Below are 19,939 nucleotides of genomic sequence, written 5' to 3'. Positions count from 1 at the left end.
AACTCTTGTCCAGTGTCCCTACGGCAGAGATTTCCCTTCCCTTACTTTTAGGACAAGAAGTAATAGAAAAGCTGGCCATAGATAGTTCAAAATTTGGCTGATTCAGCAGGTACCAGCTGAATTTCAATGCATGCATGGCCATTCTTTTTCATGAGAAGTTGATGTAATGCTTGACTTCTCATGAACTGGCTTGTTGGAAAAAATTCCTGCAATCAGCGCTGCAGTCAATCAGGTGGAGAAGTACCTGCTGTCAGAATATGGTATCACAATGGGGAAGATTCTTCTATTCACTCGCTGGTTGATCGAAAAATCTGATCCATGTATGTCCAGCTTAAAGTGACACCGGGTTGCCTAGGCAAGGAGTCACAGCTAGCTTCCCACAGTTTGCATGGTGATGTTGGAGACCCATAGACTGGCGAAGAAAAGAACTGCCCTGGGTGAGGACAACGCTGGATCCTTGGACAGGCAAGTGTCCTATTATTAAAAGTCAGCAGCTACAGCATTTGCTTTTTAATTTTTTGGGGGGAGAAACTGAAGAACTGTTTTAAGTCTATCCGGTGGAATCATAGAATGCAGTAAAAACCTGACATAGTGTAGGTTATATCCCATGCACAAAAAAAAACAAAAATAAATGTTTTGGCTGAAGTTAGGCTTTAGGCACGGCAATAATGGCAAGCACCACGTTAGAGTCTGTTAATGTGTGTTCCTCTTCAGATTTAGCAAGTAAATAGAATATAGATAAATTATGTCTGTCTTAGGGAACAAGCCAGGTAGGGTCACATGCTGCTTATTTGACAATAGGTGGACACCACTAATATAAGTTGTTAATTTTAGGAAAGGATTCTACGTTTTTATGCCAAAACATTTTCTTCATCGCCCCTGAATATGGCAAGAGAAGTCTATACAAGTTTGGGTATGTACTTTTCTTTTTCATTACCTAATTATATTTATCACTATCTAATATGAGTAGGATGAATTCAATATGAAATGACAATGGTATACCACTTGACTATAGCTTACCAAGTTTGCAGTTGAAGAATATGAGTATCTTTGACCTTTTCGAAATAGCCTATATCTTTGCATAGAAAGATTCAGTTCTAAAAGGCACTTTACAGAGGCAGATGATGGACTAGAAATGGGACAATGCAGAGCATGTTTTCATTTTTCGCTATTCCTGTCAGATCATCCAGTTATGTAATTGCTTTTTCTGCATTGAATCAACATCTCACTATTGAGATAAATGTTCTTCATATGAGTATGCATTTCTCCTTCATTCATCTGTCAAATAAGGGAACAAAGGTTAGATTGAAGCGAAAGCATAACATATAGATAGACAGCATCAAGTCCTAATGCATTTTCCATATCTTTTTAAATTAGATAAATAATATGAAGTGCTCTAGAGATACAAAGTGATATGTTCAATGAAAATTAAAAATGTCCATATACTGCCTGTTATAGTGTTTATCTAAGCTGATTCTGTTATCAGCTAAAATGGTTAACACACTTTTATTTATTTTATTTATTTATTTTACACTGGTATATCAAAAGCACCTTCAGTGTGTATATTGGCTTTGCAGTTCATCCATTCAGATTGATTGACACCATGCTGGGTCTAATAGGAAATATACTTGCTGCCTAGGGTCTCTAATGTGATTTAGCACTGTGCGATGCATACAGTGACATTGGTAGATCTTCTATTTCTGTGCAAGGGCTGCTGTCAACCACTCAATATCTTGGGTGTGCCAAGACTAGAGTCTAGGCTAGATTTCTGCATAGGCTATGTAGACTATGGCCTAAAGTAGCAGGGCTGCCAGGGATGGCAAAAGTTACCAACACATCACCGATAATAATAAGACTAGCCAGTTGACTGGGGTAGAAGGGGAAGTATGAGCTGGGGAAGGCGGGGATGACAAGAAATATAAATCCAGCCCCATCTAGAATACAAAGTGATCTCCCTGCTCTTGTGTTGGTTTCCTTTGGGTACTCCGGTTTCCTCCCACACTCCAAAGACATGCTGGTTGGTCAGTTGGCTCCTGTCTAAATTGGCCCTAGTATGTGTATGTATGAATGTGAGTTAGTGTAGATTACAAGCTCCTTGAGGGTTAGGGACTGATGTGAATGTACAATATATATGTAAAGCGCTGTGTAAAATTGTTGGCGCTATACAAGTACCTGTAGTAGTACTAATATTAATAATATTATTAGTAAACCTTCATGTTTTTTTTAAATAACAAACATGTCATATTTACCAATGGTTTCGCGCAGTGCAGCCCCTAAGCTCCTCTTCCTGGGTCCACCTCCAGTGCTACTGGCTCCTCCCCCGCTGCTGAGTACCCCCCCTAGCAAGCTACTTGTAAAGCCTAGGTTCACACTATGAATCGCCTCTGAAATGCACAGAAATACGCACCACATTCCTGTGCAATTTACATGCGATTCACTGTGTTGCGATTTGAACCCCTTTAATTTTGAATGAACTCAAATATCACCCCATCACAACAAATCACATTTGGAAATGCACTGCAACCAGACTGCATAGTAGTTTTATACCATCTGATCCCGTGCAGGAAAATGCAGTGCGTTTGCGACCTGTGTTTGGGATGTCATTAACATTGCACTGACACCCACTGCAGAACCCAAGGGCAGTGTGTTTTGAATGCGGTGCAGGAAGCATGCATGGGTTGCATGTTTCCCGAACTGCGTTTTAGTGTGAAGGGAGGTAGGGGCACTCTTGCGGGTTTGCTCCCAAGCCCTGCTGTCTCCGTCCATAGTACACAGACAGCTGTGCTTTTCCCACCTTTCCCGCTCCCTCATCATAGGATTTGATTGACAGCGGCAGAAGCCAATGGCTCTTGCTGCTATCAATCTGCCCTGTGAGCAGGGAAAGAGCAGAGAGAGCTGTACTCTTGTCCACAGCGCTGAATTGAGATTGGGCTCAGGTAATAAGGTATAAAAAGGGGGCTTGTAAAAGCACATAACAAGGCAAAATAATAATAATAGAGTACATCTCTGCATCACATCCACATTTCCCCATATTTCCTCTTTAAACACAGCAAGTACAAATAACTGTTGATGTGCCAGAAATATAGTGTGCTCCTTTCTTCCTGCTTGAGCTGACATTACAGTGCCTGTGGAGAACAGAAATCCCAAGAACATGGAAGAATCCTTCTGGCAGAATCAAAAACTATTGTTGCTCTTATTGAACAGATATAACAAAAACTCCCAACTGTATATTTAGCAGACCAAAAGGGAACATATAAAGAGAACTTTATCGTTAGGGATTACATGCACTTTATCTAAAAGCATTACTCCGGGTAGTGAAGTAAGGGAGGAAAGAGAGTGGGACAGAAGAAAGGGGTGGAGGACAAAGAGGGAAAAGAGGACCTGAGAGTGAGCACAGAAAAAAGAAAGGAGGAAAAGAAAAGTGTCCCATCCACTGTCTACAACTTTTTTTTCTGTAGGATCCCAACAGTACCCTTGGATCCAAGTTTATTAGATTATTAATATTGCATATTAGTGATAGATCTGAATGCATATTGACGGGTTGCATCAGATCTGTATTGAGGGTATTAAAACTAACTCAAAGGAAAAATGTAATCTATTGTAGCTTCACGAATCCTTAAGTGTGATGGTTGCATTCACTTTTTTTCCTAAGGTTTTTTTCCTTCATTTTCATCCGGTGATCCAGCCAGTACTATACATTTTGCCTCAGGGTGGCCAGTGTCAGCATCGGACAGTAGCACTGTTTGGAGACTACTATATTTAGATGGACCTTACATACGTGACTAACAAATTAAAGCCTAATTCCAGCTAACATTTTTAAGCAGTTACAGCAACCGTTTTTTTCCTTTATATGCAAAATATAGTGTGGTGCTTCCCAAATACTTCACCAATCTTACAATCCTGTATATATAATATTAATCCCCAAAACTACAGTATATGCAAATAATAATGTCTCTAAAAAGTCTCTCCAGTGTCTTTTGTATTGCTAATACTCTATTACTCATCACCAATATGTGATCCCAAAACCATCCACTGTTTTGTGCAACCACCACCAGATGTGCTCTCACCTGGAGACCAGGACCTTACATATTATGCAGGGTGATAGAAAACTCGTGTGCCACTCTGTGGACTGTTAATAACTCTGTGATGTTACTAATTATCTCTTCTGATGGCTTCCATTTCTGCTCCAAATTCTCCTTCCACTGCAAGCAATACTCTTCCCTTAAGGTGCTCTCCAATTCTCTCCTATTCTCAGCACCACATAATAAAAGAAAATGCTAAATAGTGCTTTAATAATATTATCTTATTAAAATGTATTTCCTTTCCCAAATGCAGAAACACACTCACTTTAACAAAGTGCAACATTGCACCAAACATTGCCAGCATGAGTGAACGCTTGCAGTTAGCTTTATCCAACAATCCACACCGAGCACTCAGGAAAGCTTTTATGAGTGTGAAGTCCCTGTACACTGTTATGTGTAAATTCATAAGTCATTTGTTGTAAAATGATCATTCAGTAAACTTCAAGTGCGCATAATAAAAGATCTGCATAGTTTAGAAACAAACTAAGCCCATTTGTAGGCATAGGATATCTAAACCTATTGTGCCCTGGTATACATAACAGTGTCCGGGTGACTTCACACTCATAAGAGCTTTCTCGAGTTCTCAATGTGGATTGTTGGATAAAGGTTGTTTTACACTACTCCTGGTGTTGTTCCCTGTAGAGCTGCTCAGTTGCCATAAAGCACAAAGAATCTAACCATACAGGACGCACCAATTCCCCAGTGGAGCTGCTGGGTGGACATATGGACTAGAGACTATTTACTTATGATATAGCGTATTGCTATATTTTAGCGCCTGAACTACATAGTTTGTTATATATACAGTTAATTGTATACAATAGCAGTCTCCATATCTTCCCTGCACTTCCGTACTCTCCCAAGCATTGTGACATCATCCAAAAAGCACTACCCTACGCGTTTTGTCACAGCACCAACTATTGCCAGCTGAAGGTACATATACAGGGGATACCATAATGAAGTCACGTGCCCCTGTGATGAAACGTGTAGGATGGGGCTTGTTGGATAATGCTTGGGAGAGTGTGGAAGTGTGGTGAAGATACAGAGACCGCAATTATATACTAACTAACCGTATATGTACAGTACATTCATACTGGCATTACTTGTTGCAATATTGCAGCTTGTTAAAGTGATTACGTTTCAGCATTTGGGAAAGGAAATATATATTTTAATAAAGATAAAGCACAATTTAGCATTTTCTTTTATTACAGTATGTGGTGCTGAGCAGAGGAGAAAACTAGAGAGTACCTTAAAGGGAGAGTATTGTTTGGAGTGGAAGGAGAATTTGGAGCAGAAGTGGAAGCCATCAGCGAAAATTCTCAGTAATATTACAGTGTTATTAACAGTCCATAATATGTAAGGTCATGGTCTCCAAGTGAGAGCACATCTGGTGATGGCTGCACGAAACAGTGGATGGTTTTGGAAGCACTTATTGATGATAAGTAGTAGAGAAGCAATACATAAGACACTGGAGAGACTTTATAAGGACATTATTATTTGTATATAGTTTTGGTGATTATTATTACATGTACAGGATTGTAAGATTGAGGAAGTATTTGGAACACGCGACACTATATTTGGCACATAAGATCAGCTATACATACACATATGAGAGTGTGGAAGGTGCAAGTTGCTTTCATTAGAATTTTTTTATTGCGTTTGATAATAGATCATTATTGTGTCTTAGCACCTCATAAGGAAATAATGTAATCTGTATTTTTTTTTTTCCCTTTTGGTATAAAGGTTTAACATAAATAAATAAAAGATGTCCATTGTAAGCATTATAAGGAAAGGGGGCACATCCAGGGATGTGCCTGTTACACAGCTCAGAGCTATCAGTTAGTAAATATAAGAAATTAGGTTTAGGGTACTATTTGAACGCAGCAAAAAGCCTGATCCCCAAGTATTGGAAGAAAAAAGAAATACCGAAAGAGGAGGAGTGGATAGAAAGAGTAAATTGGACTAGTAAGATGGAGAAGACATATTATATACAGGAAGATAAGTTGGAGGTATATCTCGCGAAATGGGAAAAATGGGAAAACTTTGTAATAAACGTGAGAAAGTGAAAAGTAGAACGTCATAGAGAATAGATAGATGGGTAGGATATGTTTGCTTTGGATAAAAGATAAGGAAAATGCAGAGTAGGGGGGGGGGAGGGGTTAATGTTTTAAGAGGGGGGTAAATGAAGTAATAAGAAATAATTGTATATTTATGATGATTGAGATGAAAATGTTTTTTTTCTTTCTTTCTATTGTTATTACTGTGAAAAACTAATACATATTTAAATATAAGGAAAGGGGGGCTCCTAGGGGATTCTTTGGTGTCAGCAATAGACTGTCAGGAATGACTCATGCACATAGAAAAGGGAAAGGGAGGATAGGAACCACACTTAGTGCTTTGCATTGGGGCTAGTACACATTATAGAGGGATATGCTTTGTTCATTTTTCCTTTTTGATATTTACAACCACTTTAATACTACCTCTTTCAAGTCAGTGACATACTAGCCAGTGCAGTTATTATCATGATGTTACTTCTGTTGCCTGTACTATTTAATAACATGCCAGCTAGAACAGTTTCCATATTTCTATCTTGTGTGATTGGATGAGGGTGGATCATGACATCACCATTTCACCACTTTACCTCATCCAATCAGGGAACACCGAGTATTCAATTGAAAGAAATACAAGGCGTTCAATTAAATGGCAGCAGTGCAGAGTGAGTGACCCACTGTTGTCAAGGTGCAGAGGAGGAACTGTTCGCATAGAACCCGGAAGATCTCAACTATCACCGTGGTTTACCAGCTATACTTTTGAAACATAATTTTAGCTAACAGTCACGGTGACTTATTATAGGAAAACTTTATCTCACAATTCATAGCTCACCTAGCAGTTTCTGTCTTTACACTGCATGCTAGGTAGTCAGATTTAATTGAATTTTACAGTGCGTAATAAGTCATTCTGCGCACAGCTGAAGTATCTGACCCTTGAGGCTGCAGGGAAACCAGAATGTTGAATAATTCACATGTGCAGAACTGCAGTTGTGCATATTGTGTGTTTTAACTCCAAAAAGTGCTTTTGAGTTTGTTATTGTGTTGACCATGAGCCCTGAATTTACGATTTGTTTTTGTTTGTTTTTCAGCCAAGCATTTGGAATTGTCATTTGTCTCCAGGGAAAGTCGCAAACCGATATTGTTAACTGGAATAGACATTAACAACCATGAAGTAGTGCGTACTTTAAAGAAGGTATATAAAGTTCTGATTACCTTACCTTTTATATGTGATTCAAGAAAAAAATGCCAATTATTTATAAAATTTACATGTTCATTTGTTTTCTTGTTCCTTCAGATTCGACTGTTAAATGACTACCAGAAGGAGGTTCCATCTTTTTGGATCCGACATCCAGAAAAGTACTGCATCTGTGTATCTTATATTTTTGTAAATAATCTATTTAGACATAATTAAAGGATAAGACCACTTTTGGGAACATGTTACATGTTCTAACCGTTTTTAGGGTGGAACACGTGACATGTTCCTGATCCTGCAGCCCGATTCTCCTCCCCGTACATGAGTAGTTCCTATACTAGCTGTCGCTTTTTAAAAGCAACGCGACTGTGCGGAGCTCCGCCCACGTAGCCACGTCATTCATTCACAGTTTTCTGTGAATAAATGGACTACAAGTCCCTAAAACCTTAGTGGTTGTCAGCTTGTAGTTCTCAATTAACTACCACGGCACTGTAAGCGCCGTGGTAGTTCATTGAGTCTTCTTGTCAAGTACTGGCTTGCCCATAAGGGATGTACGAGCAAACAGATAAACTGACAAGTCTGCAGGATACCTGCATGACATCAGCAATCTGCTGATCACTGGGGCAATGCTTTACATGCTTCTACTACAAAAAAGAAAAAAAGCACATTTATTTACCTGCAAAAAAATGTGCATTTATTATTTTTTGTAGAAAGGTGAACTTCTCCTTTAATGCTATACTCCAGACAGATATAAAAAAAAAGTCAATTCAGTTATATTTTAATTACAAAGTAATGAAAATTATTTTAAAATTAAACTAGATTCTGTTTTAATACCAATCCCTGTGATTCCCTGCACAGCAGCAGGTAGAGGAAAGGCCAGGATTAGAGGTCATGCAAGCTTTGCTGCATGGACATGTGCTGAGATGACAGCCATTTGCCTTTCTGTTTCTGGTCCAAATTCGTTCTAAATCACTGACCTGGAGTAAGTCAGAGTGATAAGTCAAATATAAAAAAAAGTACCAGTCAATTCAGTTATGTTTTAATTACAAAGTAATGAAAGTTAGTATAAAATGAAACTAGAATCTGTTTTTTAATACCAATCCCTGTGATTCCCTGCACAGCAGCAGGTAGAGGAAGGGCCAGGATTAGAGGTCATGCAAGCTTTGCTGCATGGACATGTGCTGAGATGACAACCATTTGCCTTGCTGTTTCTGGTCAAAACTGTTCTAAATCACTGACCTGGAGTAAGTCAGAGTGAAGTCAGATCTCCTGATCTGCGTGCACGTTCAAAGCATTAAAGTCATGGGATAATCTAGTCAACTCGGCAACTATGAATATGAGACATCAGCATTGGCAGCCCCCATTTTTCTCTAATGACAGGTTTACCGTACAAAAGCTAAGTTCACCTTTCTAAAAAAATATTAAATGCACATTATGTGCAGGTAAAAAAAATGTGTATTTATGATTTGTTTAGGAGCCTTATAAAGCTTTGCACCCGTGACCAGCAGATCACCGTTGCAATGCAGGGCTCCTGCAGACTCAGTGGGGTTTATTTACTAAAGCTGGAGAGTCCAAAATCAGACTCCCTTCTGCATAGAAACGAATCAGCTTCTAACCTCAGCTTGTTCAATGAAGCTTTGGCAATGAAACCTGGAAGCTGATTGGTTTCTATGCAGAAGTGAGTCTGATTTTGGACTCTCCAGCGTTAGTAAATAAACCCCAGTGTATCTGTCTGCTTTTACCTCGTATGGGCAGGCAGTTACTCAGTGACAGGAAGCCTCAATGAACTACCTAGAATGCTTACCAGGGCCCTGGTGGTTCATTGAGAACTTCAAGCTGTCAGATGCAACGGCTGTCAGTACTTGTTGTTCAGTCACAAAACTCTGTGAATGAATAATGCGGCTGTGTGGGCGGAGCCCCACATAGCCACGTTCTTTTTAAATTGTGACAGTGGGTGCTGGGAAAAGATCTCCAGCCTGCTGCCGCAATTAGAAGCGGGATTGGGGAGGCTGCAGGAGGAAGAACATGTTAGACGTTTGCCCTAAAAACAGGTTGAACCTTTAAAGTGGAATAACAGCCTAAGACTAACTGTTCTTAAAAAAAAAAAAAAAAAAAAAGCCCCCTTCCCACCTATTCTGCCTAACCCATATAAAAAATGTGTGTACTTGCCTGTTTTTAATCCTCTTTGGTCCTGTAATGTGATCCTGCATCTCTGGGTCCACTGTGAGTGAGCTGTTGCTGCAGGGGAGAGAAAGGAGTGCCAACAATGGCTGGGCTATGGGAGCCTATGGGTGATGTCATGGCTGCCGAAATTCCTAGTCGTTGAGCTCTCTATGAGCTGCAGCTGCAGGGTCACATGGCTGGACTGGATCGGCTGAAAAATAGGTAAGTACACACATTTTTTTTTTGTTACAGAATAGGTAGGTGGAGGGGGAGGGAACATTTCGAGGAATAGTTAGAGATAGGGTTTTCTTCCATTTTAACAACAGACCTATCATTAAAAATATGGTTCCTTGCCCACCTTGCTCCGTTACACGTAGCTGGCAAACCTTGAAGTACTTAGCTTGTTTAGAGAAAATACAAGCACCTGTGAGTGTACATGGGAGTTTTCAATCAGCCTTAGACAAAAGTTAATAGAAAGCTGCTTTTTTGTCTGGTACTGGTTTTATTTTCCAGTTCCCCTGCAAGTTGACAGGTGGGTTCCCTACTGGATTCCATAATCTTTATTTGCAGTACCCAGTAAAACATCCATATATGAATGTATATGGTTTCGCCTGCATCCTCTCTGCCACATGCCGCTTCCGTGGTTTTAGGTTTATAGTGCATGTGTCCGGGGAAGACACCAGATTGGGAGGGTTCCACTTTTTAAGTGAAATTATGACAACCCCCTTCATATTTGCAACATGTCTTATGCTATAAGGGCCCATTCACCCTATGTGCCTTGACTAGCATTTTTCTGCATTTGATCCATGCCAATCACTGCAAGAGCAAAGTTGTTTTCTATATGCCCCATTCAAACTACAAGGCTAGAGTGATGTACAGTGTTGAAAATTGGCAGATATGGTGCAATCGTATTAAACACTGCAGCTAACCACACTACAGTGCAACACAGCACGCTGCAGTTCAGAGACTTGAATGGAGTGCAACTTTGTAAACTCTCAGTAATGCAGGGGAAAAATAAAAGAAAACAAACTGTAAACAGTGTGATGCTGAAAGTTTTAGCATGTGGCTAGTGCGAACGAGCTCTAATTCTGCTTATAAAAACGATTTACAGTATCTGGCCACTGCCTTTGGAATGAGAAAACTAAGGATGCATTTATAGCATCTAGGCAGGGGCCTAACAAATAAATCTGCCTTAATTATGTTTATTTAAAAGAACTAAAAAAAAAAAAAACTAATATGCTAATTTACTTTTAGTGGCAATTATTTTCTCATTTACTTGATTAGTAACATTTTTCTCTCCAATTAGGTACATGGAAGAGATTGTAGAGAGCACATTATCCCTATTAACTGTAACTCAGGATGCAAGTTCTCAAATGCTACTGGAACCCGTCTTTTATTTGTCTGTGATTGATACAAAGGCTGTGTGGTTCAAGAAATGGATGGTAATTGGAAAAAAAAAATGTTTCAGTTTATGGAGTTGCTTGTTACTGAGGGGAAGGGGGGCTTAATACTATACAAATGGTAATATCACTTTTATTTAATAAACAACAAACAAATGCTTTATATTACTCTGCACCACTTTAGTTTGACGAATAATGCATATTCTTTCTTTAACATTTTTGAAAATATACAGCAGGACCACATACCATATGTGATATTGCATAAGCAAACCAAAAATATGAAAACACCCCTAGCAGATTCATGCTCCTCTAACACGGTTGTATTTTACTTGTTTTTTTTTGCTAGTTTGCTATTGTAATTTATTAATGTTAATATCAGGGATTTTTTTCCTCAGAGAATAGGTGCAGGGATTTGTCCCCTCTCCTGGATCGCTTTTCTCTCTGACCCTACCCATCTCCCAGCACCGCTCCTTTTTAAAGATTACAGAATCAAGTATCATTTTGTGATAATATATAAGTAATTTCTAAAGAATTTGTTAATAATAAAAAGAAAAGCAATAAAATGTACAAAACATAAAAAATATACAGCACTTACAAAAGTAAGGCACTTCAAAACCTCAAATCTGCTACAATGCATGCATGCACTGCAGATCTCAGAGCAGCCTCAATGCAGGCATGCATTTCATATCCCAGACCAGCCTCAATGCATGCATGCAATTCAGACTTCAAACTAGCCACAATGCACAACACAACAAATGATGATCATGAAATACACATGTTCACCCAGCACAATATACAGATATTTACAGCATGATCATTCCCCTACTGTGCTGTCTCTGTAGTAAGTCCAAGCTGGACACAATGCAATATACAGTGAAGGAAATAAGTATTTGATCCCCTGCTAATTTTGAATGTTTGCCCACTGACAAACAAATGATCAGTCTAAAAATCAAATGGTAGGTGTATAGTAACACTGAGAGACAGAATAGCAACAACAAATTCAAAAGAAATGCATGTCTAACAAATTATGCACTGATTTTCATGTTCATAAGGGGAATAAGTATTTGATCCCCTATCATTCAGCAGGATTTCTGGCTACCAGGTGTCTTTCATACAGGTAACAAGCTGAGATTAGAAGCAGTCTCTTAAAGGAAGTGCTGCTAATCTCATTGTGTTACCTGTATAAAAGACACCTGTCCACAGGAGCAATAAAAAAATCAGATTACAAACTCTTCACCATGGCAAAGACCAAAGAGCTGTCCAAGGATGTCAGGGACAAGATTGTAGACCTGCACAAGGCTGGACTAGGCTACCAAACTATCACCAAGCAGCTTGTTGAGAAGGTGACAACAGTTGGTGCAATCATTCGCAAATGGAAAAAACACAAAACAACTGTCAGTCTCCTTAGGTCTGGTGCACCATGAAAATCTCACCTTGTGCAGTGTCAATGATCATGAGAACAGTGAGGAATCATCCCAGAACTACACGTGAGGATCTTATCAATGATCTCCAGGCAGCTGGGACCACAGTCACCAAGAAAACAATTGGTAACACACTACGCCGACAAGGATTGCAAAACTGCAGTGCCTGCAAGGTCCCTCTGCTCAAGAAAGCACACGTGCAGGCCTGTCTGAAGTTTGCCACTGAACATCTGAATGATGCAGAGGAGGACTGGTTGAAAGTGTTGTGGTTAGATGAGACCAAAATCGAGCTCTTTGGCATCAACTCAACTCGCCGTGTTTGGTGGAGGAGGAATGCTGCCTATGACTCCAAGAACACCATCCCAGCTGTCAGACATGGTGGTGGAAACATTCTGCTTTGGGGGTGTTTTTCTGCTAAGGGCAACTGCACCGCTTCAAAGGGACGATGGACAGGGCAATGTACCGTCAAATCTTGAATGAGAACCTTCTTCCCTCAGCCAGGGCATTGCAAATGGGTCATGGATGGGTGTTCCAGCATGACAATGACCCAAATACACGGCCAAGGCAACTAAGGAGTGGCTCAAGAAGAAGCACATTAAAGTGCTGGAGTGGCCTAGCCAGTCCCCAGACTTTAATCTGGTTGAAAATCTGTGGAGGGAGCTGAAAGTTTGAATTGCCAAACATCAGACACCAAACCTTAATGACTTGGAGAGGATCTGCCAAGAGGAGTGGGATAAAATCTCTCCTGAGATGTGTGCAAACCTTGTGGCCAACTACAGGAAACGTCTGACCTCTGTGATTGCCAACAAGGGATTTGCCACCACGTACTAAATCATGTTTTGTGAAGGGGATCAAATACTTATTTCCCTCATGAACATGCAAATCAGTGCATCATTTGTTAGACATGCATTTCTTTTGAATTTTGTGTTGCTATTCTGTCTCTCAGTGTTACAATACACCTACCATTCGATTTTTAAACTGATCATTTCTTTGCGAGTGGGCAAACATTCAAAATCAGCAGGGGATCAAATACTTATTTCCTTCACTGTACTGTATCTTCTTCCTTTATAGAGATGCAAGTCCCAGTACGCTATACTTGAATATTGTTTTATATATTTGTAGCATTACTAGTCCCAGTACACTCTATGCACATTACTCCTCCTCCGCATTAGTGAGTTTAACCACTTGCCTACCCGGCACATATACCCCCTTCCTGCCCAGGCCAATTTTCAGCTTTCAGCACTGTTGCACTTTGAATGACAACTGCGCGGTCATACAACACTGCACCCATATGGATCTTTTTTTTAATTTTTTTCACACAGATAGAGCTTTCTTTTGGTGGTATGTTCCCACCGCTGGGGGTTTTAGTTTTGCGATATAAACAATAAAAAAACAAAAATTAAAAAAAAAATGTTTTCTTTGTTTCTATTATAAAATTTTGCAACCAGGTAATTTTTCTCCTTCACTGATGTGCGTTTATGAGGCTGCACTGATAGGTGGCACTGATGGGTGGCACTGATGAGCTGGCACTCATATGCAACAATGATGGGCACTGATAGGCGGCTCTGATAGGCAGCACTGATATGCAACAATGATGGGCACTGATAGGCAGCACTGATGGGTGGCACTGACTGCTGGGCACTGATGGGTGGCACTGCTAGGCAGCACTGATGGGTTGCAATGATGGGCAGCACTGATGGGTAGCACTGCTGGGCACATGTGGGTGGCACTGCTGGGCACAGGTGGGCAGCACTGCTGGGAACAGATGGGCGGCACTGGTGGGTGGCACTACTGGGCACAGATCATCAGTGCCCTGATGATCGGTGCCGATCCCTCCTCTGGCAATTGCCAGTTGTCGGCAGTACTGTCACAGCGTGAGGAAAGTGCAGCCGATAATCGGCAAATGCATTTATCGGTGATCTGCTGTGTCATTGGACATGGCTGATCACGTGGTAAAAGGCCGCTGTGATTGGCCTTTTACCACCTCACGTGATCAGCTGTGTCCGTAGGACACAGCGATCATGGAGATCGCCTGGTGCACACCCCCGGAGGCATGTGGGATGGCGCATTGTGGGAGGACATTATATGACCCCCTCCCAGAACTGGCCAGCCACAGTGAAGCCATCATTCGGCTATCTGCTGTCGGCAAGTGGTTAATATGTGGCCTAATGCTTTCAGTATACTAACTGCATTGCCTTGTTTTTGCCTTTTATAGCATGCCCATTATAGCAGAACTGTCGTTTTAAGGCTTCTGGAAAAAAAGTACAAATCCTTGGTAAGCAGTTTCTTTTTATTCAATAAAATATAATGCATGTTTTATGTGTAAACCAAATGTATGCTGTCTGCTCTAACCTTTCTCTCATTTGTATGCCACCATTTTGTAAGACAGATACCTATTTAGTTACTGTTTCTTTTTGATATGTTGAATGTCCTAGAATGACAAAATATTTTTTAAATGATCTTAGTCTTAAGTTTGGTTCACATTGCTGCAACCCCATTTTTCTACAGTTTCCATTGCAAAAAGGGTCATTTGAACCTGTATGTACAATTCCAGTGTAAAATAAACAGCAAAAGTCATTTATGGATGGTGTGAATTTAAAAAAATGCTGAAGACTCTTGCAAAATGGCTGCTGGAGACCATGTTTGCAATTTCTTCCCGTGATTTCCAGTTTGGTCACAGCAATTGTTTATAGTTGTTAACTCTGGTGGCTATTTTTTCCTGAATGGATATAGACCTCTCAGTAGCTATCTGCATATCTGTATATTTACACATATGATGTTGCCTGTGCTGGTTCTGAATACACCTGCATACATGAAAATGTATGGTTATCCACTGCACATATTTAATTTCTGAACAGATTTTGGTTTTCGTCAAGTAATTTTCCTTGTACACAATCAAACTTCCATAGTATGAGAAGGAGCACATTAGGTGGCCTAGAACAACCCAAATTTCCAAGATGGATCAGACCAGTGCTGGGAACTTCGACAAGTGGAAAGGCTAAAAATGACTTCAAGTGATACCAAACTCATATTTTTTCAAATAAAAAAAAAGGTTATATTTACTTACTCTGTGCCATGATATTGCACAAAAAGATCACTTTCCTCCTCTTTTGTCAGTCCCCACCAGTGCTGTTGGCTCCTCCCACCCAAAGTGCCTTCTGTAGCAAGTTGAGTGCTAAAGAGGCACCCATGCGTGCATGCTTCTGTTAGGTCCCGAGGTGGGCTGTGTGCATCCATAGACGCACACAGTGTCAGTAAGCCATTTCCCTGCTCCCTCATAGGAGCTTGACTGACAGCCTCAGCAGCAGCAGCCTATGGCTCCACTGCCCTTCGTTTCTCCTGTGGAAGCTGGAAGTGAGAGCAATGCTGAGACAGAGGCTACGCTGGAATGATGACATGGAGCCAGGTGGGTGTTTATGTACAGTGGACGTTACTACAGGTAGTGGGACATTTTTTAACTTAATGCAGAAATACCAGATTTCACCTGTAGCTGAGAAAACATATATGAGTGAACTATCTCTTACAGTTACATATATTTCTAAAATGTGTTATGGAATAATGAAGTCTAACTCCAAGGAGTTCCAAAATCATTAATTCCCCACCTCCCCCTTCCTAGAAGGGATTTATTGCTCATTTAGTCTAAGACATGGGTCTCCAAACCTAAATAAAGGGCCAGTTTACTGTCCTTCAGATTTTAGGGGGCTGGACTGTAGCCAGCGGAAGTAGAAAATGTCCTGGTGTCCAGGGGAGTAAACACTGCCCTATCTTTGGTGTCATTGAACAGAATTCTGCCCCATTGTTGGCATCAATGGAAGGAATTGTGCCTCATTGTTGGTGTCAGTAAGAGATATTGTGCCCCATTGTTGGTGTCAGTGACAGAAATGATGTCCCATTGTCGGTGTCAGTGGGTGAAATAGGGCCTCAAGGGCTGGATAAAGGCAAGCAAAGGGCTGCATATGGCCCCTGGGCAGCATTTTGGATAACTCTAGTCTAGGGGGTAAGATAACAAAGAGTAGTACCATAGCCTGCAGTCCATCAACTTTGATTGGTCTTTTTCTGCCCAGTGCTGGAATGTGGGCAGGCACTCTTAAATGATCACCCTTTAGATTGTTAGCTCCAGGAGCAGGGCTCTCCTATTCGTTCTGCAATGAACTGTGTTGTAATTGTAGTGTCCCCCCTCTATATTGTTAAATGGCGCTAAATAAATTCTGTATAATAATTACGTACAATGCGGGGTCAGCATTGTACATGATGTTGACGAGAGGAATAGTGACAAGACGTCAGCAGAGACTGGTAAGAAGAGTGGCTTTGGGAGCACTGGTCACAACTGGAACTGATAGGGAAGAAGACTATGGGATCATAGATTGAGAGGAGTATTACTCTGTCTTATAAAATCTCTAGAAAAACCAGCAGTAGCTTCTTTACCACCCAGTCGGGGGAGGAATTTTAATGAACCTGAAACTGAGGCATTAATTACGTTGCGTTTACAACTCCGTGTTCTTGATCTGTTAAATGATATTACCGGTATAGATTTTATAGTTTTAATGCATACAAAAGCAAAACAGAGGAAAAAACACTGTCAAGAGAGGAGAGTTTAGAAAAGAAGAAAAAGAAGAGATGGATTTAATTAACTAAATCTGTTAGCTCAATAAAATGTTCTCTGTGAGTCTTAAGAGGACCATTTTGGTCATTGGTATTGTTCTGCTGTCTTCCAGATTATTGCAGCTATTGAGCAGTGTTTCTATTATTATGAATCATCACAGTCAGGAGTCGATGAAAACACTAAAACAACCGCATCCACACAGCTGTATCCTGGTGAGTCTAATGGGGATTTGTTTGTGGTTTTGCACTGGAAACAGATATCTTTTGCATGTTTATTCAGAAGTCTTTCTATTTAACTAACTTGCAAACCGTTTTCAATCTTCCATTTTCAATCAAGATGTCACTTTAACTATGTTTAGAGAGAATGTAAAAGTAAACATGTAAAAGTATTGTACTGCATGATGTGCTTATTTTATTTCACCGTGCCAAGCCCTTTACCTTAACCTCCCTAGCGGTCTGATTATGTCCATATTTCTGTGCTCAAAGCGGTACATTTTTTTGCATGGAAATATGTTGTTTTTTTATTGTAGGCCTGTAATTTGTAGGAATAACTCACTGAAATCTGTCTGAACAAGAGTCTAGTAAACATCCCAGGTATGTTAAAATTTGAAACACGAAATCATAAGTTATAATTTATTAAATAATCATAAAAAATAATAATAAAATTAATTCAATAATATAATCAAACCAAAAACACTGAAATTTGAAGTAGAGCGCCAAGTTTGCACATCGCTGAGCTCCGTCGCAAAATCATTTTCAGTGTCTAATGACAAATTTCCCCACAAATCATCACTCAATTCTGCAAGTGGTTCTAATTTACTATCGCTGTTCTCTAGCTGGTCTAAAACCGCTTTTGACCTAAAGGGACGCTTTTTGGACGCCATGGACGTTTCTCAGTTTCCAGGCAGAAAGAACAGTAAAAATGCAGGCAGGGCACAGGACAAAGCACTAGGGATAAAATGTATGTGAAATAGTTTGATACAGTAATGTTATACTGTGTGATTTTAGTGTATTTAGCGAATGTCACTTTTTGACATTTTTTAATTTCCCGCCGATTCCGTCCCCGTATGTCTTGATGTCGCAGGGAACGGAACACAGAAGACAGATGCCGGCATCAGCCAGAGGAGATGGCCGGGGACGCTGCAGGGGGGACATCGCGGGAGTGAAGGACAAGGTAAGTGTAGAAGAGATCCCGGAGCAACGCTGCAGGGTATTCCCGAGTGTAACTCGGGGTTACCGCATTTGGTGCTGAAACTTTACCCCGAGCTACACTCGGGAATACCTCCAGGGAGGTTAAAGTGCTTTTAAAGGTTGTAATTTAACCACTTTACCGCTGCCCCATAGCAGAAATACTGCTACAGGGTGGCAGGGGTGCTCAAAATCACATATATATATATATATGTAATTGTGCATTTCCAGTTAGGGGGTGCGCATGAGCCACGTATGTGCCCTGCTTACGCCGCCAATCGCGGTCTCAGCTGTCAATCACCGGGTCTCGCAATCCAGCTCCAGCACACTGCTTTGTATGGCTCTGCATAGCAAAATTTGACAGGGTTCATTTGGTGTGGCTTTGATACACCAAATAGAAGAAAAGAAATATTATATATTGTCATTAGTAGAGCCATTTATATAAAAAAGAAAAGTGATTTGTATTAAGTATAGTTTGTACCCTATCAAACAAGTTTTCTAAAGCCTATAACAAATAACAGTTCTTTACTCCTTTGCTTCTAATGATGGCTGCTCCATGTGTAGATGCTACTGTGTTAAGTAAAAATGTTTGTTTACAAACATAAAACAGTCCGCTGCCCCTTTTAAGTAAAAAAAAAAGTGTCATTGCACAACACATATAAACACTATCAAATAAGGTGCAAATATAAGTAAAAATCCCAATGTGAAATTGATTGAGCAGTCTTCTTATACAGTCATGGCCAAAAATATTGGCACCCGTGCATCTCTGTCAAATAATGCACCTCTTCGCCCAGAAAAATGTTGCAGTTACAAATGTTTCGACATTCTCATGTTTATTTTGTTTGTTTGTATTTGTATGACACAAAAAGAAGAAACAAAAAGCCAAATCTGACACATTCCATGCAAAACCCCAAAAATGGACTGGACAAAATTGTTCGCACCTTCTCAAAATTGTAAGAAATAATAGCATTCCAAGTTTGTGATGCTCCTGTAATCTGTAAGTAAACTGAACTGTATCAATTAATACATGCTGCCAATATAGAAATCACTCCAGCAACCAGTTAAAATGTTGAAAAAGTGACTCAACCTTTCTGTTGTGTGTCTCTGTATGCCACATGGAGCATGGAGAAGAGAAAGAGCAGCAAAGAATTGTCTGAGGATTTGAGAACAAAAATTGTGGAAAAGCATTCCCAATCTCAAGGTTACAAGTCCATCTCCAGAGATCTTAATGTTCCTGTGTCCACTCTGCGCAGCATTGTCAAGAAGTTTACAGCCCATGGCACTGTAGGCAATCTCCCTGGACATGGACAAAAGAGAAAAATTGATCATATATTTCAACAAAGGATTGTTCGAATGGTGGATAAAAAACCTCGGTCAACGTCGAGACAACTTCAAGCTGACCTTTAGGCACAGGGTAGAACTGTGTCAGCTTGCACTATATGTCACCATCTGAATGAAAAGGACACTATGGTAGGAGACCTAAGAGGACCCCACTGCTGACACAAAAATATAAAAAAGCCAGATTGGAGTTTGCAAAAACTTACCTGAGGAAGCCAAAATCCCTTTGGGAGAATGTGCTGTGGACAGAAGAAGGAAAATGACAACTTTATGGTGAAGCCCATCATTCTGCTGTTTTCAGAAAAAGCAATGAGGCCTTTAAAGAAAAGAATACAGTGCCCTTAGTCAAACATGGTGGAGGTTCGCTAATGTTTTGGGGTTGCTTTGCTGCTTCAGGCACTGGATGTCTTGACCGTGTGCATGGCATTATGAAATCTGAAGACTACCAAAGAATTCTGGGGTACAATGTAGGGCTCAGTTTCAGAAAGTTGGGTTTAAAGTGACT

At 40.3% G+C, this 19,939-nt stretch overlaps 1 protein-coding gene across 2 annotated transcripts in view; it reads left to right on the top strand.

The window, feature by feature from the left end:
• TBC1D32 (TBC1 domain family member 32) overlaps window positions 1-19,939 on the top strand; it is a 471,851-nt gene that overhangs the window by 66,575 nt on the left and 385,337 nt on the right. For both annotated transcript variants that reach the window (XM_089685349.1, XM_089685348.1), the window contains exons 7-12: window positions 835-913; window positions 7,219-7,322; window positions 7,425-7,486; window positions 10,792-10,927; window positions 14,522-14,581; window positions 17,022-17,121. In XM_089685349.1, the coding sequence (XP_089541475.1) occupies window positions 835-913; window positions 7,219-7,322; window positions 7,425-7,486; window positions 10,792-10,927; window positions 14,522-14,581; window positions 17,022-17,121 (541 nt within the window). The remainder of the gene's footprint in view (window positions 1-834; window positions 914-7,218; window positions 7,323-7,424; window positions 7,487-10,791; window positions 10,928-14,521; window positions 14,582-17,021; window positions 17,122-19,939) is intronic.

This window comes from Staurois parvus, unplaced genomic scaffold (genome assembly GCF_062004578.1).
Source record: "Staurois parvus isolate SC_StPar_1 unplaced genomic scaffold, SC_StPar_1.0 ptg000372l, whole genome shotgun sequence".
Taxonomy (NCBI): domain Eukaryota; kingdom Metazoa; phylum Chordata; class Amphibia; order Anura; family Ranidae; genus Staurois; species Staurois parvus.
This window is presented reverse-complemented; position numbering and strand designations above follow the sequence as displayed.